This window comes from Netta rufina, assembly GCF_964035555.1.
Source record: "Netta rufina genome assembly, chromosome: 5".
In the NCBI taxonomy this organism is placed as follows: Eukaryota; Metazoa; Chordata; class Aves; order Anseriformes; family Anatidae; genus Netta; species Netta rufina.
The window spans coordinates 45,650,151-45,675,974 of record NC_140128.1 but is presented as its reverse complement, the minus strand read 5'-3'; the positions used below and the strand labels follow the sequence as shown (position 1 = coordinate 45,675,974).

Below are 25,824 nucleotides of genomic sequence, written 5' to 3'. Positions count from 1 at the left end.
CTGGCTGGGCTGCGTGCACCAAAACCTTCCTAGCAGGCAGCCCCTGGCCAGGGGATGCAGGTGGGCACCCACCCCGTGCCAGGCCATCGGGCCAGAGCAGGCTGCAAGGAGCCCGAGGTGTGATTTGGGCACGTTGGACCTGCTGCCTTGTGGTCCTTGCACACCTCCGCCCGCCCCCTGCTCAGCCCCATCCCCAAACACGGACCCACAGCCTCTTTTAGGAGGGGGCATTCCCTGCTTCCTTCCCTGCTCAAAACCCAGCCTGCGGGCAGGGCAAGCCGAGATTTGGTCCCAAGAGGTTCTGAACCACCCCGGCATGGGGTCCTGGCTCTGCCCAGCCCCGGACAGCTCCAGGGAGCCCCCACCTGAGCCCCTCCATCCCACGAGGCCAGTTGGGGCTCTGCCCCTGGGGGCTCCACGACACCCTGGCCGTCCAGGCGAGCATCCCACCGCTCCCACGGTGGGGGCTCCCCCTGCCCCGCAGCCCCCCGGGGGGGTGCTGGAGGCGGAGGTGCCGGTGTTTGCACACCCCCAGTGCTCCGCAGAGCCGCACTCCCGTTTGTTTGCTCTTCTCCTGCATCTCTTTAGCAAATGGTAACGAGGCAATAAAAGCCGGGCAGAAATTGCCTCTGCGTGCTGGGAGAGGGTGGGGGGGTGAGGGAGGGAGGCAGCGAGTGCACGGCTCGCACCCGTTCCGCGCCCCCACGGCTCCGCTCCGGGTTTTCCTCCGCCCGCCGCTGCCGCCCTGCCCGCAGTGCCCCGGCGGCCGCCGCCGCGCCCCGGCACCGGGAAAACCGGGCCTGGAACGAGCCGGAACGGGGCCGCTCGGGGAGGCTGCGGGGTTGGGGCGCCGTGCGGGGCGTGTGCGCGCGTGGGTGCGCGCGTGTGCGCAGCCCCGTGCCCGCGCCGCGCCCGTGTGGGCCCCCACGCAGCGTGCGCCCCGCGCCCGGTGCCCCCGCCGTGGGCGCGCTGCGTGGGGGCGCGCGGGCGGCGCCGGCCGCGATTCCGCGTGGGCGCGCGGGGGCCGGGCGCTCCCGCGTGGGCGCGGCGCCCCGCGCGCGTCCCCGCGTCCTGCCGCGCGTGGGCGTGCGCGCCGCGCCCCGGGCGTGTGCGGCACCCGCGGCACACGCGTGGCCGCGCGGCTGCTCCCCCCCCACCCCCGCCCCGTCCCCCACCCACCCACCCCACCTGCAGCCCCGACGCCCCCCCCTGCCCGAACCCCCCCTTTCTCTCCCCGGCGGCTGCAGTTTCCTCTCCCGCCAGCAGCGAGCAGCAAGTGGATGCGCGGTCGGGGCACACGCGCGCACACCCGCACACACACGCACCCGCACCCGCGCGCCCGGCAGCAGGCAGACAGCGGGCGGGCAGCACGGGCTCCGCGGGGCTCCCGGCCCCCCGCCGCCGCATGCGGGCCCCCGCGGCCCCGCCGCCGCCGCCCGCGGCCCCCGCGCCCGCCCCGCCGCCGCCCGCCGCCGTCTGATGAGCCGCGGCCCCGCCGCGCCCCGCCGCCGCCCGCCACCATGTACCTCGACCCGGAGGCTGCCAGCGCAGGTGAGCCCGCCGGGGGCACCGGGAGGACGGGGAGAAGCGGGGGGCACCGGGGGTCGCCGCTGTTTTCCCCCCCACCCCCGCCCAGCCCAGCCCCGGGTTGCCCGCACCGCTCCCCATCGCCACCGCCGCCGCCGCCGCCGCCGCCCCCCGCCGCCCTCTCCGTGCTGCCCGGCTGCCCCCTCGCCTCCCCGGCTGCGGCTCGGCCGGAGGTCCCGGCCGGGAGTTAGGGCACTTTGGGGACAAAGTCACCGCCGCGGCTCCCAGACGAGTCACCGCCCTGCAGAGCCGCTGGGGCCGGGGCTCCCCAGCCACCCCCCCCCCCAAAAACCGGCACTGCCCCAACCCTCGGGGCCGGCACCCCCCAAACCGGGCAGCGCCCGGAGCCCGCGGCTGAGCGCTCGGTGCTGTCCCTGCAGCCCCTCCCCAGCCCTCGCCTCCCGGGGTCCCCCGGCCCCGTTCCTCCAGCGCCGCCAGCACCGCGCCAGGGCTTGGGGAGGGGGCTCTGGCCTCCGCCGTTTTGCTGAGCTCATGCTCTGAAGGCAGCGCTCGGCCTCGCCTCGAGGGCTCCGGGACACCGCCGGGGTGCTTTGGGGCAAGGTTGGCAGGAGGGATGCTGCTGGCACGCGGCGGCTCGCCGGAACCCCGCAGCCCGCAGCCCTGGGGTCCCCGGGCCCAGGGAGAGGGCAGAAGGACGGCGTGTCCTGCGGTGGCAGGGGACGTGCCGGCGGGGATGTGGCGGAGCACAGGGAGCGCAGGAGCTGCCGGCGCGCCTTGCTGGGGCCAGCTGCAGGCAGAGCCAGGCCTGCGGGAGCCGGCAGCTTGGGGACACGCCGGGGACCGCCACCCGTGGCACCCGTGGCGGGTGACAGCGCCAGGGCTGCCCGGGAGCCGGCGGCCCCGGTGAGCAGCCTTCGAGGGGAAGCTGTCGCCTCCATGGGGCTCGGCGCTGCCGCCTGCTGCGGCACGGGAGCAGCTCGGTCCCACAGTGCTCCGTCCCCACAGCCTCACCGGGATGGGATGCCCTGCGGACAGGGGAGCGCGACACCACCGGTGGCCTGGCCAAGGTCACCCGGTGGCGTGGTGGCAGAGGGGGGGATGTGAGCCCGGTCCCCGCTGGCACTACGCGTGGCCCTTCCCTCCCAGAGCCCGAGCGCTGCGCCCCAGTTGCTTTTCCCCCCGAACTTTGCACCTGCCCCCAGTTTGCCCCTGCCCCTTGCCCCCACCGTGTGTCCCCCTTGGCACACGCTGGGCCACCAGCTGCTGTGCCAGGCTGCGAGGTTGCACGGCAGAGCCTGAGCTCTGAACAGGGCGCAGACCCCTTCTGTTCCCCCAAATCTGTCCCTGGCTCTCCCCACACACAGGGGTGTCCCCGCAAGGCAGGCTCCGGGGCAGCGGGGTGCTGCGGTGCCAGGCACCAGGACACCATCTGCTTTGCCCATCCGTGCCCCTGCTTCCCTCTGCTCCGCTGGCACCTGCGTCTGCCCCTGCTCCTGGCAGCCCCTCTGGGTTTGGGAAGAGCCAGGCTGCGTGGGGCCCTGGGGGGGCACAGAGAACATGGGGGTGCCCTGGTTTGGGGAGAGACCCTTCTTGGGCAGAGGGTGCCATCAGCCCTCCCGAGCCCGGTGCTGTGCTCCTCTGTGGGCAAAGCCCACCTGGGGGGCGCAGGGTGGTGGCTGTGGCCCCCGGTATTCCCGGTGTGTTTTGGGGGGCAGATGTCTGGGGTGATTCGGGAAGTGTTGCCACCATCTGTGACGTGCCCAGGGCAAAGGAGCCTCAGAGGGCAGGGAGCAGCCAGTGGGTGTTGTGGGGATGCCCGAGGAGGCAGCTGCAGGGGGTGTTCAGAATCGGGACCGAGCCGGGGGGGGCTTCCCAAAGCGGCCACATCCTGCTGGGGGGCTGGGGGGGCTGCTGGCAGGGCCCTTGCCCGCGGTACCGCGCCCTGCAGCGTGTCAGGGGAGCTGTGGCCGAGGGCAACGCTCTGAAGATTTGGCTTTGAAGCCAAAGGTGCCCTCTGTGCCACCGGGACGATGTCCCCCACGCTGGTACCCCCCCTCCCCCCTGCCCTGCCACCCGCCGTGCTGCCAGGCGAGACGTCCCCTCCGTCCCTGCTGCCGGTGCCAGCTGTCCCCTCTCCGGGCAGGTCCCTCTTCATCCCCGCACACCAGGCAGCTGCCGGGAGCTGCAGCCGCTGCTCCCCACCTGCGTCCCCGTTCCCAGGGGCTCCGTTTCTGCTGGCCCCTGGGGAGGCGGTGGATAAATCACCCGCTGCTGCCTGCGCCTTCCCCCGGCGCTGTCTCGGGGAGGGCTGCGCGCTGGCACGGCGGGTGCCGGGGGACGTCGGAGCGGGTGCCGAGGGTGGGACAAAAGCTGAGAGCCGGCTTCGAAACGAGACGAAACGCCCGGCAGGAGCACGGCCGGGGGCGGGCGGGGGGTGGGGCTGGCGCGAAGGGGCTGTGAGGAAGGGGGGAGCGCGGAGCCGGGGGAAGGCAGACAAAGAGCGGAGGGCTGGCAGCGCTCGCGGGCTGCCCAGCCTCGCTGGGAGCCAGGCACCTGCTGCAAACACGCGTCCCGCACGGCGCGGGCACAGCACCTTTGTCCCCTGCCTGTCCTGCCCCCTCCCTGTGTCCCTGCCTTGCTGGGGGCTGGGGCTCCCCCGTATGCCAGCCCCCAGCCCCCCCAGAGCGGGCTTCATGCTGCTGCTGGTGCCCCAGAGCATCCTCTACAGCCTCCCCCCATCCCCATCATCCCCAGCTCTGGCAGCGCCCATGTCCCCCCCCCGGTGGCTCCAACCCATCCCCCGTGGCAGTGGGGTGTCTGTGGGGGTGCTGAGCCCCCCGAGCTCTCGCTCACCCATGGGTGCTGTCTCTCTCTGCCCACCCCCCCGAGCAGTTCAGCTGCCCACAGAGGTGGCAGGACGGGGACGGGGACAGGGACGGGGATGGGGCTGGCCGCGGGGGGTGTGGGGAGGGGGACAGGGAGGTCTGGCCGATCCCCCCCGCGCCGAGGAGCAGGAGAGGAGCTGGAGGCGGCTTTCCTCCGCCTGATCTCGCGGCTTTTCAGCCTGCCGGGGAAGGGCGGGGGAGAGGGGAATGAAGACAGATGCAGATAATATCGCTGCCACCCCCCGGCCCCTGGGGGCTCAGCTACAATATCTATTATAGATGAATTCAGCAGGGGAAGGGCTTTCGAAGAGCCGACAGCAGGGCTGGCGCGCAGGGACTGTGTGCAAAGGCAGAGCGCCAGCTGGGGCATTGAGCGGGGACCTGGGCTCCTGGGAACAGGGCTGGGGGGCCGGGGGCACGCGGGGGCGTCCCTGGAGGGCTCGGGGGGCTCGTCCCGTACCCCACGGTCCCGGCTTTCTCTCCGTGCTGGGCTGCCGTGTGCCCACCCGTGGGCTCGGGGTGCCCCGTGCGGGGTCCCCCCGTCCCCTCGCAGCGTCCCCGGGAGGCTGGGCTTGCGGCCCTGCTGCAGGAGGGAGCGGGTCACCTTGGGGGGAGTTAATGAGGTTTGAAAGGGAAGCGGCCGGTGGCGCTGATGGAGATGGAGCCGGGGCGATGGAGGAGGCTGGGGCGGCAAGGGAGGGAGCGCAGCGGGATGCGCGTCTGGCTGGGGGGGTGACGGGTGGCTGCCCCCGCTGCCCCGTAGGTGACCATCCCCGCTGTCCCGGGGTCTCAGCATATAGCTAAAGGGTCTCCCAGTCCTTTCCATATCCCTTCCCTAAGGGCTGTTATTCCCTTCCTCTCTCCTCCCCTCCCAGCTGTGTTTCTTCCCTTTCCCTCTCCTTCCTCCCCCAGCACCACCAGCCTCTGTTTTGGGGGCTGCCACCGTGCTGAGCATCCCTCGTGTGCTCGCAGCCCCTGGCACTGAGCCCTCTGTGGGGCTCCCATCCCCACAGTGGTGTTGGGGACGCTGCCTGGGCAGTGCCGGGGGCTGGCAGGGGGCTGGCAGGGGCGAGGAGGAGGAGGGGGCGAGGCCGAGGCTGTGCGTGCAGGTGCTCAACCTGAGCGTGCCTGCGTTTTGGGGGAGATGGCACGGGAGAGGTCAAGGTGGGGGGAGCCGTGAGGGATGGCACAGGGATGTGGGGAGGTGGGCTTGGAACAGGGAGGGTGACGCCTCGTGGGATGGGTGGAAACCCACAGGTGCAGAAAGTCCTGGGGGGCTGGGGGGGGCTGGCACTTGTCGGGAGGAGCGGCACGGTGGGGACCACGAGGCACAGAAACCACGCGCGTCTCCGGAAATCCTGAGCCGAAAATAGCCCGGACATGGGAGACCACTGGGGGAAGAGTGTGCTCACGTGCCAGATTCTGCCTCCACCACAAGCTTCTGCGCTGGAGTGGGGCATGGGTGCTCCCGGCTGCTGTGGGCATGGGGACATCGTGCCCTGGGGGCAGCAGGACCCATCCTCACCGCCCTCCCTTCACGCGCCACGTACGGTGGCAGTGGCAGTGACCGTGCCGTGCACACAGCCTGAGCACCAGGAGGGCTCCGGGCACCAGGATGGTGTTGGGGGGGTCCCTGGGGGTCTGGAGACAAAGCCCCCCAGGGCAGGCTGCTCCCCGTGGGGGAGGCAGAGACGGACAGATTGACAGCTCCGGGGGCTGGACAGATGGCTGGATGGAGAAGCAGCTGTGTACGAGGGATGGATGGATGGAGAGATTGATGGATGTGTTGGAGAGGGGGACGCACGGATAGACAGACAGATGCACAGATGGAGAGCAGAAGCCTGTTCCCTTCCCTCTCGCCCCGGGCACGCCTGGTGTGCTGAGCAGCGGCGCTCAGCGCGTTGTCTGCGCAGACGGGTGCCGGGTGGCAGGACCACGGCCAGGAACCTGCCAGGGTGGCAGGACGGCCGCAGGGCTCCAACATCCCTGCCACGCAGCCGTGCTCCCCTCCGGGGACAGCCCCGGCCCCTCCTCGGGGGGGTTTCCACTCCCCCTGCCCGCCGTGGGGTCCGGGTCTCGCCGCCCGCTCTGCCCATCCCACCCCCGCTGCGCCCGGCATCCCGCACAGGAGCGAAAGCTGCAAATTCACAGCTTCTCAGCTGCAACCTAAAAATAAGAGGTTTGGGAAATATCTAGCAAATGAGTGGGAGGATGAGCAGAGGAGGAATTAACGGCCTGGCGCCAGGCAAACAGCATCTGGGAAGCCCCGGTGTGGCAGAGCGGCCACCTCGCTCCCCACCCCGCGGCCTCCGGCACGGCACAGCCCTCCTGCGGAGCACCGGGACTCTCCGAGGCTGTGCTGGACAGGATCAGGCTCCCTCTGCTCCTCCTCATTGCCGCGTCCCCTCTCCGTTCTCCCCATTTGGGCTCAGCATCGTGTCCTGCTGAGGCTGCGAGGCACGGCTCGCTTGGCACCCTCGCCCGCTCCCCCTCTCCGCGAGCGCTTCCGCTGCCGGGCTGGCGAGGCGCGGGGCTGGCGCGGGGCTTGGCGCATGGGGCGGGCACGCTGGGCACCCGCACCGTGGCGGAAGGCGGCTTGGCACGGGGAGAAGTTTCTCTGCGTGGAGCTGTGGCACGCCGGCTGCGGGAGAGGCTCTGACGGCGCTTCCCGAGAGCGCAGCAGCAGGCGGGGTGGGGTGGGGATGGATTTTGGAAGCGGGGAGGGAAGCTCTGCATGGCTTCGGTTTCTCCTCCCCGGGAATCGTTTGGGAAATTGGCTCTTCCCTGGGTTCTGCGCCCAAAAGCAAAGCCCTGCGAGGCTGTGCAGGGTGGGCATCCATGGGGCACCTGTGGAGCAGGCACCGGAGGTCAGAGCCAGCCCCGTGCCCACGGATGCTGCCAGCTCACACCCACCCCTCGCCCAAGCCCTTTCTGTCCCTGGAGAGATGCCCAGCTCCTTCCACCGGGCAGAGCAGGCAGGAGCCGTGATCCCTCCAGGTGCCCCTCGCAGGTGCTTTGCCCACCCGCTGCCACACCGAGGCACTGCCCGGGGCCAGTGTTGTGTGGTGGTAGCTTGGTGACCCCGGGGGGTTTTTGGTCGAGTCAGGGTCTGGATCTGTCTGTGCCGAGCTCCAGCAAAGCCCATCCTGGTGCGCGGGGCCACTGAGGCATGCAGCACCACCCAGGCCAGGGAGCAGCAGCCCCCGCTGTCCCCCCTCCCTCCCTCCCAGCCCCCCTGGCAGCACCGGTGCCGCCGCTCCGCCGCGTGTCAGATCCGTTGGCATCAGCACTTCTCGCCTCCGCCGGGCCGATCTCACGGCATCTCCGGCTCACGCGGCGCTTAGGAAACCATCATCCCTCTCACATTTCCCTGCGTGCTCGCTCGTGCTCAGGAGTGCCTGGTGGCTCTGCAGCCCCCCTCCCCAACCCCCCCAGCCCTAGCCCCCCGCTCCCAGCCCTTCCCATCCCCGGCACACGCAGGAGACCCGCGGGGAAAGCAGCGCTGCGTTTGCCACGCGCTCCCCGGGGCTGTGTCCCCACCCGTGCCACCCCCAGCCCCGCCGCCCTGCTGCGCCCCAGGCAGCACCCGTAGCTGGGGACGAGCCAGGAGCTCTGAGCTCAGCTTCCCTGTCTAATTAAGCGGCGCTAATTGCCCAGAAAACAAGTCATTTAAGCCTCTGCTGCAGCAGCGCCTAGCGTTTCCCCATTGGCGCTGGGGGCGCATGGCCCCACGGGGGGGGCAGGTCCCCGCTGGTGTCACCGGGGCAGGCATCGAGCATCGGCACTGCGTGGCGCCGGCAGGAGCCAAAGTCCCCTTGGTGACAGCATCCCCGATTTCTCCTTCCTAAGCAGGATAATCCTCGCAGCCCGGGCTCCACGGTGCAGGCAGCGCGCATCCCTTCCCGCTTTTCTTCTCCCCTTTTATTTCCCTTTACCGGATTATACTGGAGATGAACTTGACCCTGCGAGCACCGTGGCATCTCCTGAAGCTGCTGGCTAAGCCAGGGGGGTCACAGCCGCCACCGGCACGGGGTCACTGTCACCGCATCCATTAGCTCGCCTCTTTTGGAGCAGCTGAGCTGGCATTTTCCAGCCTGGCCTTGCTCAGGGCGTGCTGAGCCTTCCCAAAGCCTTTCGCTGTCCCGCCTGGCTCCCCCCTCCCTTCCCCTGGGGACACACAAGGGACATGGTGGCCGGGGACATTGCAGGGATGGGGCAGAAGCTCAGCCCCAGCTGCTGGGGAGGCCGGCAGGGCGCAGGAATGCTGGGGACTGGGAGCACTGGGGTGCCACTTCCCCTGCCCAGGGTCCAGCGCAGCGCCAGGTGAGGTGTCCCGGGTGTCACCGTGTCACCAAGCAGGTGTTGGGGCCACGGGGACCAGCAGCAGGGTGAGTTGGGGGGCAGAAGGAGAGCTCGCCTCCGTCCCTGCCCACACCAGGCTGCCCAGTTAACCCATGCCGAGCGCTCTGCGCCCCCAGCAGCTTCTCTGGCTGCAGTTTATAAATGTTTGAAATTAAGGGCTGGTCCCAAATTCCCTCCTAGGCAACAGTTGCTAAGCGAGTTTTATTCACGGGTCCTCGTGACCGAGCGCTGGAGCCCCCCCGGCCTGGTTTTGGAAGGAGGCAGCGTGTGTGTGGGCTGGGGCTGACGGGGGTCCCAGGACCCCAGCCCACAGGGAGCCCCCAACCCCATCCCCACCGCCCCGGGGCTGGCACTGCCACCTCGCAGCCCCGGCAGGCACCCAGCTCCGGCCGAGGCAGCCACTTCTGGGGCGTTTGTAAAACTCCTCTTCACCGCCACCATCACCCCAGCCTCTCTTTTTCATTCCCCCCCCGAGGCCGGGGGCCACCGGTGCTGGGGCCGCTGTGTCCCCCCTTGTCCTTCTCTGGGCGGCAGGCGTGGGAGCGGGGCGCCGGGGTCCCCGCCACGCAGCGGGGGGATGCTGGGGCGCTGGATCCAGCCTCTCTGACTCATGCGAGCGCCTGAGCCGCTGGCAAATTTCATTACAATAACAAGGTCTGCGGGCGAATTAATTATTAACGATTATTGTTTAATATTTATACTGCAGCACAGCTACGGGCACGCTCGCTCCGGCCTCGCTGCTTCCCACCGCTGGCTGGGGCGCGAGCGGCGGCCGGTGCCCACCCCAGGCTGGCAGCGGGGATGGCACGGCACAGATGCCACCCCAGGGGGGGTCCTACATGGAGGTGGGCCTGAGTGGGGCCAGGGGGCCCACCAAACCCCCCCGCTGCAGTGGGGAGAGGCGTGGGGAGGAGTGGGGTGGCACCGGGGGCGCTCAGCCAGGGCTGCCACACGGCCCCGGTGTCCCCCTCCCCTCTCGTGCCCGGGTCCCCATCTCACATTTATTGCTGGGGGGGAGCTCCCTGTGCCGTGGCCCCCGGCAGTTTGAGCAGAGGGGTGAGTGTGGGGGGCTCTCAGGCTGCAATGCAGGGGACAGAGCCAAGGGGACGGAGCAGGGGTGCCCTGGGGTGCCATAGGGCAGCCGTGGGTCCCCAAAAGGGCCGTCCCTCCCCGTCCCCCACCTCAGCTCTGCTCTGCTTCCCCCACAGGGGCCCCCTCCCGCGATGTCATCCTCGTCTCAGCCATCATCACCGTCAGCCTTAGCGTCACCATCGTCCTGTGTGGCATCTGCCAGTGGTGCCAGCGCAGACTGGTAAGTGGCCCCGGGGCTGGGTGCCCATGGGGAGCGGGGGGGGGACAGCAGGGTGGCCGTGCCCCACGGGGGGGCCGAGGGGTGCGGGGCTGCCTGCAGGCAGAGCCCATTGCCGAGCACAGTTTGCGGCGATGCCGGCTGCAGCTTTTATTTTGCTCTTTAGGAAAGGCGATAATTAAATGTTTGGGTGAAACTGTTTGTGCGGCACGGAGGGAAGTTTCCAAATACGTATAGATACGCGCTTGTGGCAAGCTGCAACGAGCTGGCCCCTGTCCTGCTCGGCATGCTCTTTCCTTCTAGAGCCCGGCGGGATGGCAGCCAGCCTGTCCCCGTCCCCGTCCCCGTCCCCGTCCCCACCGTGGGCTGTGCCCCCCAGCACCTCCTGCACCCCGGGGTGCCCGGCGTCGCCGAGCCCCCTCACCGCCCTGCCCGGCCCTGGCTGCATTTCCTTCACGACGAGATCCAAATCTGGGTCAAGTGCTCTCAAGGCAGAGACTTGTCTTTTGTGGCTCTCTGCACGGGAGAACCCCCCCACCCAGAGGGGGAACCCAAACCAGCCCGCAAAGGGAGGCGGCGGCTCCTGCAAGCGTGCCCGTGCGCGAAACGTGGGAGGAGAAGGGCAAAGCTGGCAGAGGAGCAAAGAAGCAGAAACCGGCCGGGAATACATCCAGGCTGGGAACTGGAAGCCGTGTCCCCAACCCTCGATGGCACGCGGGAGCCACAGCCAAGCCGGCTGAGCCGCCAGCCCCGTGCTGGCACACCTCGGGGGACGGTGGCGGCGGTGCGCCCGTGGGCACCGTGCCGCGGATGGGCCCCAGGGGTGCCGTGGTGGGGGCTGGTCCGTGCCCCCAGCCCTTCTCCCGTCCTGCTGCAGTCTCCGGGCACCTGCAGCGCCACTCCTAATCGTTCACTAATCAGCATTAATTGCGCTCTTGTCCCCCCTGGAAGGGAGCAGCACGCCGAGCCCACGGTAGGAAGTCACGGCGCAGCGCCCTGATTACAAGCCCCAGTTAGGAGCGAGCGCGGCTTTGTTAGCATATGGCACCGCTTCCCTTTTGCTGGGAAGGTGAACTCAATTAATCCAACTTCAATTAAGCCTAAAATTACACGCTCCTGCCCCGTGGCGGGGCGCGGGGTGCAGCTGCTGCTCCATCCTGGGGACGGTGCCCGGCGTGGGGACAGAGCCAGCCGCTGGGCAGGAGGCACCCATGGGAGGCTGTGAAGGCGAGGGTAAAATTTGGTGCCAATTTGGAGGGCACGAGGCGCAGCCCCCCCTGCCGTGGTGGGGGCTCCGTGCTGCCCCTGACCCTCTGCTGTCCCCCTAGGGAAAGCGTTACAAGACGTCCCTGGAGACCGTGGGGACCCCAGACTCCAGCCGAGGCCGCAGCGAGAAGAAAACCATCAAGTAGGTGCCAGGGTGGGGGGAGAGGGGCCGGGGCTGCGGTGCCAGTGGGGGCCCTGGCACAGCCACAGCCCACACAGCGCCCTGCCCGCCGTCACCTGTGCGGGGACACCGGGATCGAGGTGCCCCGAGCCGCCCAGCCACAGAAGGACCCTCCCTGGGGACAGAGGTGGCTGTCCCCTCTGCTCCCAACAGCGGACGCTTGCCCAGCTCTCTCCCGCGGGCTCGATTTTAGGTTGGGGACGCTGGGTGATGGGTGGTCCCCCTGTGGTGCCGAAGCATCCCCCACTCCTGCAGTCACCCATGGGGAGTTATCGGCCCCTCAGTCAGGGCGGAGGCGCTCCCACATCCCCCAGCCCCTGCAGGAGAGGGTCTCAGGGGCACTGGGTGGTTTGCGCCTCTCTCCAGCACCCTGGGGTGCCCCTGCCAGCTTGCCTTTGGTGTGGTGTCCCCAGGGGTGTCCCCGAGCTGGGCGTGCTGAGCCCTGCCCCCCAGATGGAGTGCCCTGCAGGGCTGGGACAACCAGGGGTGTGTGAGGGAGCGCGGAATTGGGGTGGGTATGGGGGGATGGCAGCCAGGGGCCCCCGGCTCCACTCCTGCACCCCCTGGCACCGTGGGGATGGAGCGCACCTCGCTGTGGGCAGAAAACAGCCACGGTCCCGACCAGGGCTGCCTCAAACCCCGGCCTCAGTGGGGTGCAGACACCCGAGATCCTGCTCTGGGACGGGGCCACATCCTGCACGGCTCTGCCTGTGCAGCCGGCAGCATTTTGGGAGCAGCGCGAGGGCAGAGCGCTGCCTTGGATGCCCATGGCTCGGTGCTGGTGGCAGCAGGAGGCGCGGGACCCGCTCCCATCTCCACACACTGGCAAAAGAAGGGGTCCCAGCATCGGGGTACCCGGGCACAGCCCCCTCCCGTCACCGCCGCTCGTCTCCCACCCCCTCAAGGCACAGCGTCGGCCTCCGGACCCGGCTGCCCAGGACGCCAGGATGCGGCCCCCTGCCCAAACCCTGCGCGCGGGGTGGCAGCGCCGGCAGCTCTCTAACCCCTCTGCGTCCTTCTCTCCTTCCCAGCCTGTCTCTCCGCAGCTCTGCCCCGCTCCGTCCGTCCGTCCGCCCGCCCGCCCGCCCGTCCGTCTGTCCGTTTCTCTCCGCAGGGCTCGGCCGCAGCGGCTGGCCGGGGGGCGGGGGGACCGCGCTCCCCCCGGCAGGAATTCAGCTTTCTCTCTCTTGTATTTCCCTCTTCTTTCTCCCCTCGTCTCCGGCCGCTGTAGCGATCTAGACAGAGACTTTTGGAATAACAATGACAACACAGTGCAGCAGAAATGGAGCTCGTACCCTCCCAAGGAGTTTATACTAAACATTTCACCTTACGCCCCGTACGGTGACCCGCGCCTTTCCCTCAAGTGAGTCTCTCCTTACCGGGCTTGCTCGCGTCTAGTGAGTACATGGGCAGCACCCACGCGCCTTCCTCCTCCTTCTCCTCCTCCTCCTCCTCCTCCTCGTCCCCCGGCCCCCCATGGGCAGCCCCATGGAGACGAGCAACCCCCCCCCACCCGCTCCCCGGGGCCCCCCGGCAGCACGGGTTGGGGTTGCGCGTTCGGGACAGGACCCCGGCCCGGGGCCCCTCCGCCTCCTCCCCCCTTCATTTTGGATTTTTTTTTTTTTGGTTCTGCCACCTCCACCAGCCCCCCCACACACACACCCCGCACACCCTCCGGCCAGGGGCCTCCCTTTGCTTTTTTTTTTGCAGTGCTGATGTCTCTCTCTCTCTCTCTCTGTCTGTCCGTCTCGTCTGTCTGTCCACCTCTGGCTCTCTCTCCTCCTCCTCCTCGTGTCCCCCACCCCACACCCCCCCGTTCCCCGTACAAAACGGCTCCCCCCACATGTCCGTCTGTCCGTCCGGCCCCTCTTCGTGTCCGTCTGGGGGGGTCCGACCGCCGGCCCGGCCCAGTGGCTCTCTGTTATCAGGGGCTAAGCTGACAGCGTCGGCCACCGCGGGGTTGGCGGGGGAGCGCGACGGCCGCCCCGGGGAGAAGCAGCGCGGCGGCGAGGACGGCCTGAGGAGCAGCATCTCTGCCCACAGCGAGCCCAGCATGGGGAAGGCGGCGAGGGGCCGCTGGCACACGGTGCAGAGCCACTTGGCTGCAGGGAAGCTCAGCCTGTCCAAGTGAGTGAGCACGCACGCTCCGGCACAGCCTCCCTGGCCCCCCCCCGATGGGGGCAGCAGCTCGGTGACGCCCCTGGGGCAAGAGCCGTGTCCCCACAGCACGGGGACGGCGTGGGGATGCGCGGCAGCACCAGCCCCGTGCTCCTACCCGTGGTGCCGCTGCGGGACCTGGCACCGGCACCTCGCCTGCAGCTCTGACGCCGGGGGTGGATTTGGGCAAAGCTCGAGCAGGATCAGGGCTAGGGGAAAAAAACGGCCTCCGTGTAGGACTCGCCAGCTGGGGAGCACGTCGGGCGTCCTCAGCTTGCCACCACCAGCGTGGCTCTGCGGGTGGGACCACACTTCTGGTCTCCGCTCCCCAAAAATGGGGCTGCAGCAGCCCCTGCTCGTGGGCAGCACCGGGCAGCGGCGAGCATTTGGGGCGTGCTGGGACGCACCGGGAGGCGAGAGGGGAAGGAGAGCGCGAGGAGGTGGTCCAGCATGGGACGTCTCCATGCCCGGTGCCAGCAGAGAGGGGAAACCCCCCGGGAGGTGCTGAGGCAAGGCACCGCCACGGCAGGGAGTCAGGCAGGGGCTGCGGGTGGCCAGGAGCCGGATGGACGGATGGATGGACGGACAGACAGCTGCCACCACGGGCTCCTCTCGCACAGGCTGGCAGGGGCAGGGTTAAGGGGACGGCTGTGACGCCTGCAGGCTTTTTCAGCCTCTTTTCCGCAGAGCCTGCTGGTGGTCACGTTTTGCTGCGTTTCAGGTGTTTTGAGGGGGTTCTTTCCTGCTGGGGATGATCCCCGCCAGCAGCAGGCTGCTGTGCCATCCCGGTGCCACCATCCTACGGCTGCTCGGTGGTCCCAGGGGATCCCAGGCTGGTTTTGGGGGGCTCAAGGGGGTTGCAGTGCCCCGTCCCCAGCCGGCTCCCGCGTGGCATGGTGCTGGCAGAGCCCGCGCCTCCAGCTGGCTCGGGGCCGAGCCGAGCCAGATTTAGTTTCCTGTGACGGAGAGGTTGTAAATTGAACTAATTTAGGATTTGATAGGAAACCGAAAGGAGGTCGGCGGCAGGCGCGGGGGAGGCTCAACACCCCGCGTGCCTCCAGGTCCCGGCCATGGGGCCGGATCCGTCCCAGCTCTCCACTCCCCTCCCTCTCTCTCTCTCTTTCTCTCACCTCTCACTCTTTCTTCACCTCTTTTTTTTTTTTTTTTTTTTTTTCTCTTTAATTTCTTCTCCCCCTCTCTGTTCCCCCACTGCTGCGATGCACGACGGCACAGCTTCGCCCCACGGTTGCAGCCATCGCCCGGCCAGCCCCAGGGCAGCGCAGGGACCGGGGTCGTGGTGGGGGGGCTGCTGCTGAAGGCGACTCTCCTGTGTCGGGGACTCCCCGTGCACCGAGGACCCCCAGAGGGCTTTTGCCAGGCTGCCTGGGCTGCACACCCCTTGTTCTGGCGGGCTGGGCGGCTGCTGCAAACACCCGCTGTCGGCGCTGCGTCTCCCTCGAGCCGCTCTGCACGCCCGCGGTGCCTCCAGGCGCGCACCCGGCCACGTGTTTTGTCCCTGTCCCCGTCCCTGTCCCACCGCTGGTACGAGCCATGAGCTCCGCAGGCTCCGTGGGCATCGCAGGGCTGTGCTGGCTGCGCCCCGTGTGCCTGCAGCCCCGGCTGCCTGGGCAGTGATGGGCATCCCCGTGGTTTTGCCTGCTCGTCCCCCCTCACCGGGGGGGCAAAGCCCATCCGTGTTCCCTGGCGCTGCGTCCCCACCGCCCCCCTGCTGCCTGGCTTGGCCCCGGGGACACCCGGCTCGCTGTCCTGGGGCTCGGTCCCCATCGCTGCGGGGACCGCCGCCAGCACGGTGCTTTGGGGACGGCGAGGCTGTGAGACCCCGCAGTGGCACGGGCTGGGTGCTGGGCTGGGAGGGACGGGGACGGGGCTGGCTGGCTGGCAGCACGTGAGCGGGCGCCACGCGGGGCACCGAGGGATTCGCCTTCACGCAGCAGCCTAATTAGCTCGCAGACGAGGTCGGTCGGCCGGCAGGCTGGGAAGGCGCCGCGGCAGCAGGAGGGCACCCAGCCCCTCGCCGCCGGCGCCCGGGAGGCAGCAGCGGGGCGGCCGGCGAGATGGCAGCAGCGCGGGAGCCCGGCGCTGCCGGGGAGGCCGTGCCGCGGCCGGGAGGCAGAGGAACCGCTCGCTGCAGCCGCTGGCCCCTGCCGGAGCGCTCCCTGCGCTGGGGCATCTTCTCTCTAACTCTCTTCTTTTCCTTCCTCCAATTTTGCCCCTTCACCTTCTTCTCCTTTCTCTCCTCTCCTCTGCCCTTCCTCTCCCTAAGTTTCGAGGACTCCACCTTGTCCACAGCCACTACCCTTGAGTATATCCCCACCTCAGCAGGCGACCCCAAATGCCAGAGGCCCCGCACGCTCATGCGCCAGCAAAGTCTGCAGCAGCCCCTCAGCCAGCACCAGCGAGGCAACCACAGCCAGCCCACCACCAGCCAGAGCCTGGGCCACCTCCAGGCCCACAGCGGCTCCTCCGCTGCCGGCAACCCCCGGGGCTCCCGCGGCGGCCAGGGGCGCCAGGGCATCGCCGCCGGCTCCAAGCATCGGACAGCTGGTGGCCGGAGCCGCTCCAACCCCGGCAGCTGGGACCACGTGGTGGGGCAAATCCGCAACCGCGGCTTGGACATGAAGTCCTTCCTGTAAGTTCGCTCTCGGTCCTTTCCTCTCCCCCGGCGGTGCCTCCAGGCTCGGGTAAACGCTGCGCGCGGCCGGCGGCGAGCGCCGGGTCCCCCCTGTCCCATCGCTGCCTCCCTGGGGGCTGGGACTCCGTCCCCAACGTGGGGGGCTGGGGAAGGGGGTCCCAAATTCCTCCGGCTCGCCTCCCACCCTGGCTTTGCCACCTGCAGCACCGCAGGGGTGCAGGGATGCTCCGGCTTCGTCCCCGGGGCGGTGGGGGTGACCCTGGGGGTGCAGCCCTCATGCAGGGCGACCGGCTGCGCGGCCCCGATATCGCCGCCTGCCCGCCTGCCTTCCGCCTGGGCTGTGATCTGCAGGGGCAGCCGGGCGGGAGCTGCCGGAGGCGTGTGATCTTTAATCTGCCTGAAACGCAGCTCCCCTATCAGCGCTGGCTTCTCAGCCTCCAGCGGCGAGGACTAATCTGCGCCCCGCGCGGTCCCCATATCTCGGCACATGACATCGCCGCGGCTCGGCACACTCCGTCCCCTCCTTCCTCCTCTGTCCTCCCCGCCGTGCCCTCCACCGGCCCCCGACGCCCTGGGGGATCCCTCCCAGCTGCGTGTCCCCCCCCTGCTCCATTTGTCCCCTTCTCACCGCTGGTGGGGACACCTCCAGCGGCCGCGCCGCGCAGCCTGTTTGCTCCCACGGGCAGCCTCCTCGCCGGCTCCATTTGCCGGCTTCCTGATTTATAGATGAGGCTCATTAGCCATCCCCCGGGTCGTGTTCCTCTCTGTTTACCCAGCCTTGTCGCCGGTTCCAGCCCTAATTGGCGGGGGGGGGGACCCACAGAGCAGGGCCGTGCCGAGCGTGCAGCGCTTCCCCGCCGCAGAGCTGCTGCCGCTGACCACCGCCACGCTGCGGAGCCATGAATGTCTGCTGCTTCTGCTCCTTGCTCCTTTACCCTCCCGCCCAGCTCCCGGCACCACGGTGCGGGCACAGTTTCGGGCCCTGGGATGCCTTGTTGGGCAGGAGTTGGTGCCTTTCTCCCCGCAGCCGTCCCAGACGCTGTTTCCTCCGCAGGGGCCGGTGGTGGAGTGCTCCCCACGCTGCCGTCCCTGCCCGCGGGGCCACCGCTGCAGCGGGTCCCCCGCCTGACGCTCTGTTCTCCTCTCTCTTTCTCTCTCTCCCGTTCTGCTTCCTCCCCGCGTGCGGGGCCGCCTGGGCAGGGAAGGCCGGATGGTGGTGTTATCCCTGGTTTTGGGACTCTCAGAGCAAGATGACTTTGCCAATATCCCCGACCTGCAACCCGCTGGGACGCAGCCGAACCAGCCGAACGCTCAGGGGGACAAGAGGTATGAGTAAGGAAGAGGGCAGTCCCGCAGCAGGAGGAGACCAGGGCCTCACCCAGGGTGGAGGAGGAGGAGGAGGCCGGCCTCGCGGAGCGCCCAGGTTGGAGCGGCCAGGCAGCGGGCACGGCGACGTCTGCAGACGCCGGCAGCTCTCCTCGCCACTGGAGCGGCGACGCCGAGCAGACCCCGACCCCTTCCTCCCCCTCCTTCCCTCCCCGCCTTCCCTCCGTCCATCCCCATCCTCATCGCCGCCAGCGCCGTGCTGTCTGCATGCCGGGGGGGGGCTTGGGGCGGCCGTGGCACCGAGCAGGGCAGAGACGCCGTGCCGGGAGAAGGGGGAGCGGGCAGGGAGCGGGCACAGCGCGGCCAGGCTTGCGGGGACCCCACAGCGCGCTGGCAGCTGAGACGCATCGCATCCCAACGCGCTTCTCATCCGCCACCGGTGCCCAGGGGCGGGCAGCACTCGCCGGGACGTGGGGGCAGCTCTGCAGCGACCTGCGGCCCCAGCAGGCTCCTCGCCGGGGTCCACCCAAAGCTCCTGCAGCTGGCGCCGGTGGCAGAGCCCGGCTGGACCGGGGCACAGGGAGCAGAGGAGCCCCAGGCGGTGTCGATGCCGTCTTTGGGGAGGCGCGAAGCAGGCGGGTGCTGCCTCCCCGCGTGATCAGCGTGTTAATGAACCGGCACCGTTCTCGCCCACTGGCTATTTTTACCCTGCTCGGCTCGGTTTCGCTCCATGTTTTAGCACTTCCCCCCCCCCCCATTTTACCCAGCGCCGCGCAGCCACTCGCAGCCCCGTCCCCGCCATCACAGCGCGAGCATGGCCCTCATGCCTCCATCTCCTTCCCCTGCCCCTCAGCCCCCCGGGGCTCGGCCGGCGGAGGGGACAGCTCTCCACCAGCACTCCTCCGCCTCGAAACGTTTCCTCCGTCCCCATCTCTTGGCTTCTTCCTTCTAGCCCATCCCCAGCGGCTCCAGCCAAGCGCCTGGGTTCGTCTCCTGTGCCTTTGGCCAAGCTCTCTGTCCACCCTGCTCCTCTCTCTCCCCTTCCCTCCCTCCAGGCCGGCCATCCCGCGGTGGAAGACGCTGCTCCTCCTCCTCTCTCTTGCTCTTCCTCCCTTTCTCTTGCTGGCCCACGACCGCCGCTGGCGCACACCAGGCAGCTCCAGCGACACCACACCCGCCCGGCCCCGCCGCCGCTGTCTCTCCTCCGCCTTCACTCTGTTTTTAACCTGACTTTGCCTCTCTCCAGCTCTCTCAGTTTCTTCATCCTCCCCGTGCGCCGTCACACCTGTGTGAGGGGGCTGCCCACAGCCTCCCCCTCCACCCCCCAGCGCCGCCTCCATCCCCACTGCTCCCAGGTCTCCGGCGTCTCCATTGGCGCGTGCCTGCGTGTGCTTGCCGTGTCGGTGGGCGTCCTGTGTGCATGCGTGGCTTTGCCACCCCGGGGGCAGCGCTGCCAAGGTCCGTGCGTCCCGGTGCTGCGCCTGTTGTCCGTCTGTCAGTTTGTCCCCGTGCCTTGGCTTGTGGAGGAGCCGCGCCATCCCCGCGGCCAGGGCGCAAGCGCGTGTGCACGCGCGTGCCCCCTCCTTCCTCAGGTCTGTCCCCACCGCCGTGTGCCTGTGTCCCCTGTTGTCCCTGTGCCTCCCGGCAGCGTGGTCCTGGTGTGTGCCCGCCCGCCTCCATCGCTGCTCTGTCCGTCCGCAGCTCCCCCCGGCTCCATGCCCAGCATCCCCGCAGCCGCCAGGACAGGCGCCCGAGACCCATATGGGGCCAGACGGGGTGGGCGTTCCGGCTGCAGGACACCAGGGAAGGTGGCCCTGGGTCAGCGCTGACCCGAGAGGGGATGGTTGTCAGCCAGGCACTGAGCTGCAGCACAGGGCACCGGGGCTCAGCCACACAGCCAGCACTGGGTGGGCACAGCCAAAGCCAGGGGTGCTGGAGAGGACCCCTGGAGCCAGGAGGTGGCCGGGGGCGGTGGCTGTGTCTCGCTGGGCTGATGGCATGCCCGGTGAGCTGGCTGTGAGGGTCTGACCTGCGCACCGGCACCGGGCTGGCACCACCAGGGATGCCCACAGGCTGCTGTGGGTGGCCGGCACCTCCACAGCCCGGCTCTGCCTGGCTCCGGCCCACCGGGGCGCCCCAGGCTGCGGGCATCTCCTCGGGGTCCCCCCGGCCCCGCTCTAGGGCGCTGCTTCTCTTTCCCCAGGTTGCCAGCCGGCGGCAAGGCGGTGAACACCGCACCCGTGCCCGGGCAGACGCAGAACGACGAGTCCGACCGCAAGACGGAGCCGCGCTCCTCTGTCTCCGACCTGGTGAACTCCCTGACCAGCGAGATGCTCATGGTGGGTGCCACGGGTGGGCAGGGGCGCCGGCCTCCATCCCTCGCCCGCGCCCATCTGGGCATCCCCTCGCACCCCCCTCCGGCAGTCCCAGCCCACGCCGCTGAGTCCCCGTCACGGGGAGCGGTGCCGGGGCCGTGACGGACGGGCTGTCAGGAGGGATTTGGCTAATTGCTGCTCCCCGTCCCCGCGGAGCGGAGCCAGGAGTCATCCAAGGGGACGGTTGTGGGTGAGACGGGAGAGGCTGATGTCCGCTGACAGCTGCCGCTGCAGAGCCGGAGACGCCGGCGCTCGGGGCCCTGCAGTGGTTGTGGCTCCAGCCTGGCACGGCACGGTCAAAACGGCCCCGAGCAAGGCGTCCGCCACTCACGACCCCTTCTTCCCCCGCCGCAGCTCTCACCGGGCTCCGAGGACGACGAGGGCCACGATGGCTCCAGCCGGGAGAACCTGGGCCGCATCCAGTTCAGCGTCGGCTACAACTTCCAGGAGTCCACCCTGACCGTCAAGATCATGAAGGCCCAGGAGCTGCCGGCCAAGGACTTCAGCGGCACCAGCGACCCCTTTGTCAAGATCTACCTGCTCCCCGACAAGAAGCACAAGCTGGAGACCAAGGTGAAGAGGAAGAACCTGAACCCGCACTGGAACGAGACCTTCCTCTTCGAAGGTAGGGGCTGGGAGGGACTGGGATGCCTGGCCCCAGCACCCCGGGGTGGCTGCCGGTGACACGAGGGGCCACCACGGGAACCTCTCGCAGCTCTCGGGCTGCCTCCTCATCCTCCTCCGTCTCCGTCGCAGGGTTCCCCTACGAGAAGGTGGTGCAGCGGGTGCTGTACCTCCAGGTCCTGGACTACGACCGCTTCAGCCGCAACGACCCCATCGGGGAGGTGTCCATCCCCCTCAACAAGGTGGACCTCACCCAGATGCAGACCTTCTGGAAGGACCTGAAGCCGTGCAGCGACGGCAGCGTAAGGCCCGTGGGGACGGTCCTCGGGGGGGGCTGCCCCTGTCCCCGCAGTGTCCCAAAGAGGGGACAAGTCTTGGGGCCGCCCTGGGGGCGCGTGCTGGCTCGGGTGCTCCTGCGGGGTGTCCACACGGGGCTGCTCGCGCCTCGTCATCTCCATCTAGCAGCTATAGGAAGGCATTAAGTAGCTCAAACCCAGCGCCTCATTTGGGGTCAGGCTGAGATATTTCAGGGAGAGCTAAAATTAAAGTTTTCTTTCTCTCCTGCCTCTAACAGGAGCAGAAAACATCCCACAGGGGTTGGCCCCAAAAGCATCCCACAGGGGATGGCCCCAAAAACAGTCCCACTTGGGACGATCCTGAAATGTCCCACTGGCAATGACCCCAGAAATTTGTCCCCTCCTCGAGGTTGGCCCATTTTTTTCCTGCCCGGTCCCAAAGTCCACTTTTGGGGTGGCTGCGGGTGCCCCCAGCCCACCGCCCCGGTCCTGTGGTGGGACACGGAGGGGTTTGTGCACCTGGGGGGGCCCTAAAAGCCTCTGCGCCCCCCCCAGGGAAGCCGCGGGGAGCTGCTGCTGTCGCTGTGCTACAACCCCTCCGCCAACTCCATCGTGGTGAACATCATCAAGGCACGGAACCTCAAAGCCATGGACATCGGGGGCACGTCAGGTACGACCCCCAGCACCCACCCTGGGGGGGGGCCAGGCCCTGTCCCCGCAGCCGGCCGGGGCTGAGCACCACGCTGTGCCCCCCCGGCAGACCCCTACGTGAAGGTGTGGCTGATGTACAAGGACAAGCGGGTGGAGAAGAAGAAGACGGTGGTGATGAAGCGGTGCCTGAACCCCGTCTTCAACGAGTCCTTCTCCTTCGACATCCCCACGGAGCGGCTGCGCGAGACGACCATCGTCATCACCGTCATGGACAAGGACAGGCTGAGCCGCAACGATGTCATCGGCAAGGTGGGTCCGGCCCCAAAAAGTCCCGTGGGTGAGGGGCTGGTGTCCCCGGGGGGGGGCCGTCGGAGGGTCGGATGGACAGAGGGACGGGGCGTGACGCTGCGTGTCCCCGCAGATCTACCTGTCCTGGAAGAGCGGCCCTGGCGAGGTGAAGCACTGGAAGGACATGATCGCCCGGCCCCGGCAGGCGGTGGCACAGTGGCACCAGCTGAAAGCCTGAGAGCCCCCCCCCCCAGCCCCGGCCCTGGGGCAGGACAGGGGTGGGACGGCGGTGGAGGGTGGGGGACGGATGGACAGATGGACGGAGCGCCCCCGTCCCCATCCCCAGCGCCGGGCAGGTCTCCTGCGAGTGCTTCCAGCCACCGACCGTCCCCAGGGCCCCGCCGCCCCCCCCCTCCAGTGTCACCCCACATTTTGGGAGGCTGCCGGTGCGAGGGGGGGTCCCGCTTCCCCCCCTTTCAGCCCAGTCAGACCTCTCCCAGCGTCACCCCAGCGGGAGCCACACACGTCCTGCCCGGGGACATCCCCGCCCCCTGCCCCATCCCATTCCCACCCCCCCAGCCCCGGGGGCACCCAAGGGATCGGAAGCCATGCCGCAGTTCGTTAGCCAAAGCGGGCACATCTGTCGCTGCCTCCAGCGGGGTTTGCTGCTTTACCTCCCTCCCGGCACGTCCCCCGTGCTCCTGATGCCACTGCGCCCCCCCCGCGGTGGCACCCAGGGGTGCTGCACCCTGGCTGTCTCCTCACGGGGTGGCCCGGGGCCCACGCGAGCGCCCAGCGGGGGGGGTCCTGCGTGAGGATGGAGCGGGTGCCACCGTCCCCACGCCGTGCACAGCGGTGTCCTTGTCCCCACTGTTGGCTGCAGGGGGCTGGCACCCAGCGGCTGCGTCCCCAAGGTGCCCGCACCGCCCCGTTGGCGCCCCGCTGTCACCACAGTGGGTGTCCCCCACGTGCCACGGTCTGGTGGCATTGGAGGCAGCAGGATGGCAGCAGCGCTGGCTGTGAGACGTCCCCAGCAGGTGACACCGCTCGGTGTCCCTCCCCAGGGCTCCCTGCCCCACCAGGGGTGCACTCGGGGTGTCCCCGTGCCAGGGCCCCCGGCCAAGCCCTCCCGCAGCGGGGCTGCTGCCACCTCCGCAGCCATCTCAGGTAGGGCACGGCCACCCCCTGCCCACCGCGGGGACACCGAAGGGGCCGGGCTCTGCACCCCAGTCTTCCTGTGGCCACCACAGTGTCCCCCAGCACGTGCCAAGGACACCGTGTCCCCCCCACCCATGGGGACCAGCCTGAGAGCGGGGTGCCACCCGCCCAGAGCACCACGGGCTGCGAGCATCATCACAGCGTCCCCCTGGGCACCCTGGGGTGCCCCGCAGCTGGGACACCCCCACGAGCATCGGTGCCATCCCTTCGGGCTGAGCTCCAGCCACTGGGGTCAATTCATTGCGTGGGGGACCCTGCGCCAGATATCCCAAAAAAAAAACAAGGAGCAGCCATCAAGGGGATGCTGCCCCCCCATGTGTGTCCCCCCCCCCCGGCTGCCTGCCCTCCTTCTGCCACAGGGGACTCGCTGCTGGGGGACAAGTGGCCCTGGGGACATGGTGGCACCGTCCCTGTCCTGCCGCCAGCAAGTGTCCGGCAGCCACCGAAGCCCCCCCCTCCCCCCCGTTAGACCATTTCGGACAATCTGGAGAGAAGTCATAATTCTGCTACTACAGTAATAATAATGCTTTTAGGGACATTTGTATTTTTACCACATTTCTCTCTTTTTTTAACATAACAGAGGAGATGGACGCACCTGGGGAAGGGGCTGCAGCTGGGCTCGCGCACAAAGCCAAGGGGTGGCGGGGCCCCCAGTGCCAGGCACTGCGTCGGGCTGTGCCGGGGTCCCCCAAAAGCGGGGTGTGAGGGCAGGGGTGCCCGTCCCCCCCTGCCCCCCCCTGCTCCTCGGGGAAGGGTGGGCTCCCCGGGGCCGTGTGTTCATTTTTAACTCTAGAGCTCTTAGCCGTTATCTTGTTCAGGTATCTCTCTTCTTCATGTGACGGTAACATCCAACTGGTGTGTAAAATAGAGAAAAAAAAAAAAAAAGAAAAAAAAATGAAAAAAAATGAAAAAAGAAAAAAAAAAAAGAAGCCCAGAGCGGCCGGCGAGCGGGTGTGCTGTGGATGGGGCGCACTGGGTGATCCCAGGAGGTGGGGGCAGACGGGGGGCACGGCCCCGGCGGAGGCAGGGGCGCCTCTTTGCAGAATCCTATTTTTGGGGAGCGGGGCCCCTCGTTTTCTGGAGGCAGCCCCTGCTCTCAGTAATAAAGGACAGTCAGAACTGCCAGCGTGCCTCGTCTCTGGGCTGGGGGGGGCGGGCTGGGGGTCCCCGGGGGGCTTTGTACCCGCTGTGTCCAACGCCACCGTGCATGGGGCCATCCCACCAGGGCGCCTGTCCCCAAAGCGGGGGGTACACGGGCTGCCTGCGAGCCCGGGGCGCCAGCGGCACCACAAAGGCTCGAGTTGCTGTGATAAATAATTGAGCTGGTCTTGAATAAGTAAAGGAAACTCCAGACGCGGGGCTGGCAGGGGGTGATGTGCCCGGGGCAGCGTGGCGCTGGATGAGGCCGGGGCGCTTTGCGGGGGGGACACACACACCGGAGCCTGGTTCTCCTCGTGACCGGGGTCTGTTGGAGGAGGAGGGCGGCTGACGCGCTCGGTGCCGGTGCTCCCGTCATGCGGAGCCCGTCCTCGCCGCAGCGCTGCCGGCGCCTGCACCTTGGTGCCCGCAGTCAGCGGGAGCAGATGGAAATAGCAGCACGCTCCCAGCTGCGGCGAGGACACGCGGCGGTGTGCGCGGGGAGCTGCGAGGAGGCAGGGATATATATAGAGGCCGACGTATGGATGATGCACTGCACGCACGCCTCCCCAAGATGCCAGCAGCCCCGAAGGCTCGCGCGGAGCAGAAACGTGCAGGTCCCAGACAGCAGCCCCAGCCCGGGACAGGCACAAATCCCACACCCGAGCCGGGAATCGGGATGCGGGGTGGGAAGAGGCACTGGAGAGGCAGGGACCCCGTTTGCAAGCATCACCTTCCACGCTTCCCTGCACGTGGATCTCGTCCCTGCTGCGGGGAGAGGCTGGCGGCACCCCCGGCTGCCTGCACCCCGCGGCGGTGGCACAGCCCTGCTCGAGGGAAAGCAGCTTCTTAATGGCATTGAACGCAGCCACGGCTCCTGCTGCAAAGAGGATGGAAAACCCCAAAGAAGGCAGAGGATGTGGTGGGCACGCGGGCTTGGCTGCCGGCCGCCCAGCCCAAGCCCTCGCAATTAAAAGCGGATGCGCGGTCTGTGCCCTCCGGTGAGCCGAGACCTCAGAGGTGGCACGGGGTGTGCCAGGAGGGCTCGGGGGTGGGCAGAGGGAACGGGACCGCATCCAGCCCTAAAAATAAGAATAAGCTGGCCCTGCAGCGCAGCACTGACAGGCTGAGTTCAGCCCCCTTCCCAAACACCTCCCCCTTCCCTGCTGCAGCCCCCCCCCCCCCCCCCCCAAGAACCAAACCCAAAGCCTTTCCACACCAGATTTGCTGGGTTTGTGCTTTTTATTGCCAGGGTTTGGGACAAATGGGGCTTGAGGAGGGGAAGAGAGACGGTGAGCCTGCAGCCCTGTCTCCGTGCCCTGATTCTGGGCAGGGCACGGGACTCCTCTTCCCACTGCAGAGAGGCAAACCCCTTCACAGGCTTGAGAGTGGGTGCCCAGGCGAGGCTTTCCATCCTCCCAAGCCTGGAATTTCCATCCTTCCATCCTGGAAGCAGCAGGTGGGGGGTCCCTGGGTGCAGAAGAGGTTTGTGCGTTTGTCTCAAACCTTGACGCTCTTCAGGGCAACGGGGTCTGCAGGCAGAGATGC

The 25,824-nt window shown here is 68.5% G+C and overlaps 1 protein-coding gene across 5 annotated transcripts; it reads left to right on the top strand.

Annotated features, from left to right (window-relative positions):
- Positions 1–1,520: 1,520 nt before the first annotated feature.
- On the top strand, positions 1,521–22,159 carry SYT7 (synaptotagmin 7; the record flags this gene model as incomplete). Of its 5 annotated transcripts, XM_084288477.1 has the most annotated exons (13): positions 1,521–1,551; positions 10,004–10,107; positions 11,433–11,512; positions 12,783–12,914; positions 13,463–13,678; positions 15,993–16,358; positions 17,562–17,687; positions 19,891–20,026; positions 20,417–20,687; positions 20,819–20,988; positions 21,538–21,652; positions 21,743–21,942; positions 22,055–22,159. In XM_084288477.1, 13 exons carry the CDS (start codon positions 1,521–1,523, stop codon positions 22,157–22,159), a joined length of 2,052 nt encoding a protein of 683 aa, XP_084144603.1. The 5 variants fall into 5 exon arrangements, with proteins under 5 accessions (XP_084144603.1, XP_084144604.1, XP_084144605.1 ...); XM_084288478.1 differs by lacking the exons at positions 15,993–16,358; positions 17,562–17,687; XM_084288479.1 differs by lacking the exons at positions 12,783–12,914; positions 15,993–16,358; positions 17,562–17,687.
- Between the last annotated feature and the right edge of the window lie 3,665 nt (positions 22,160–25,824).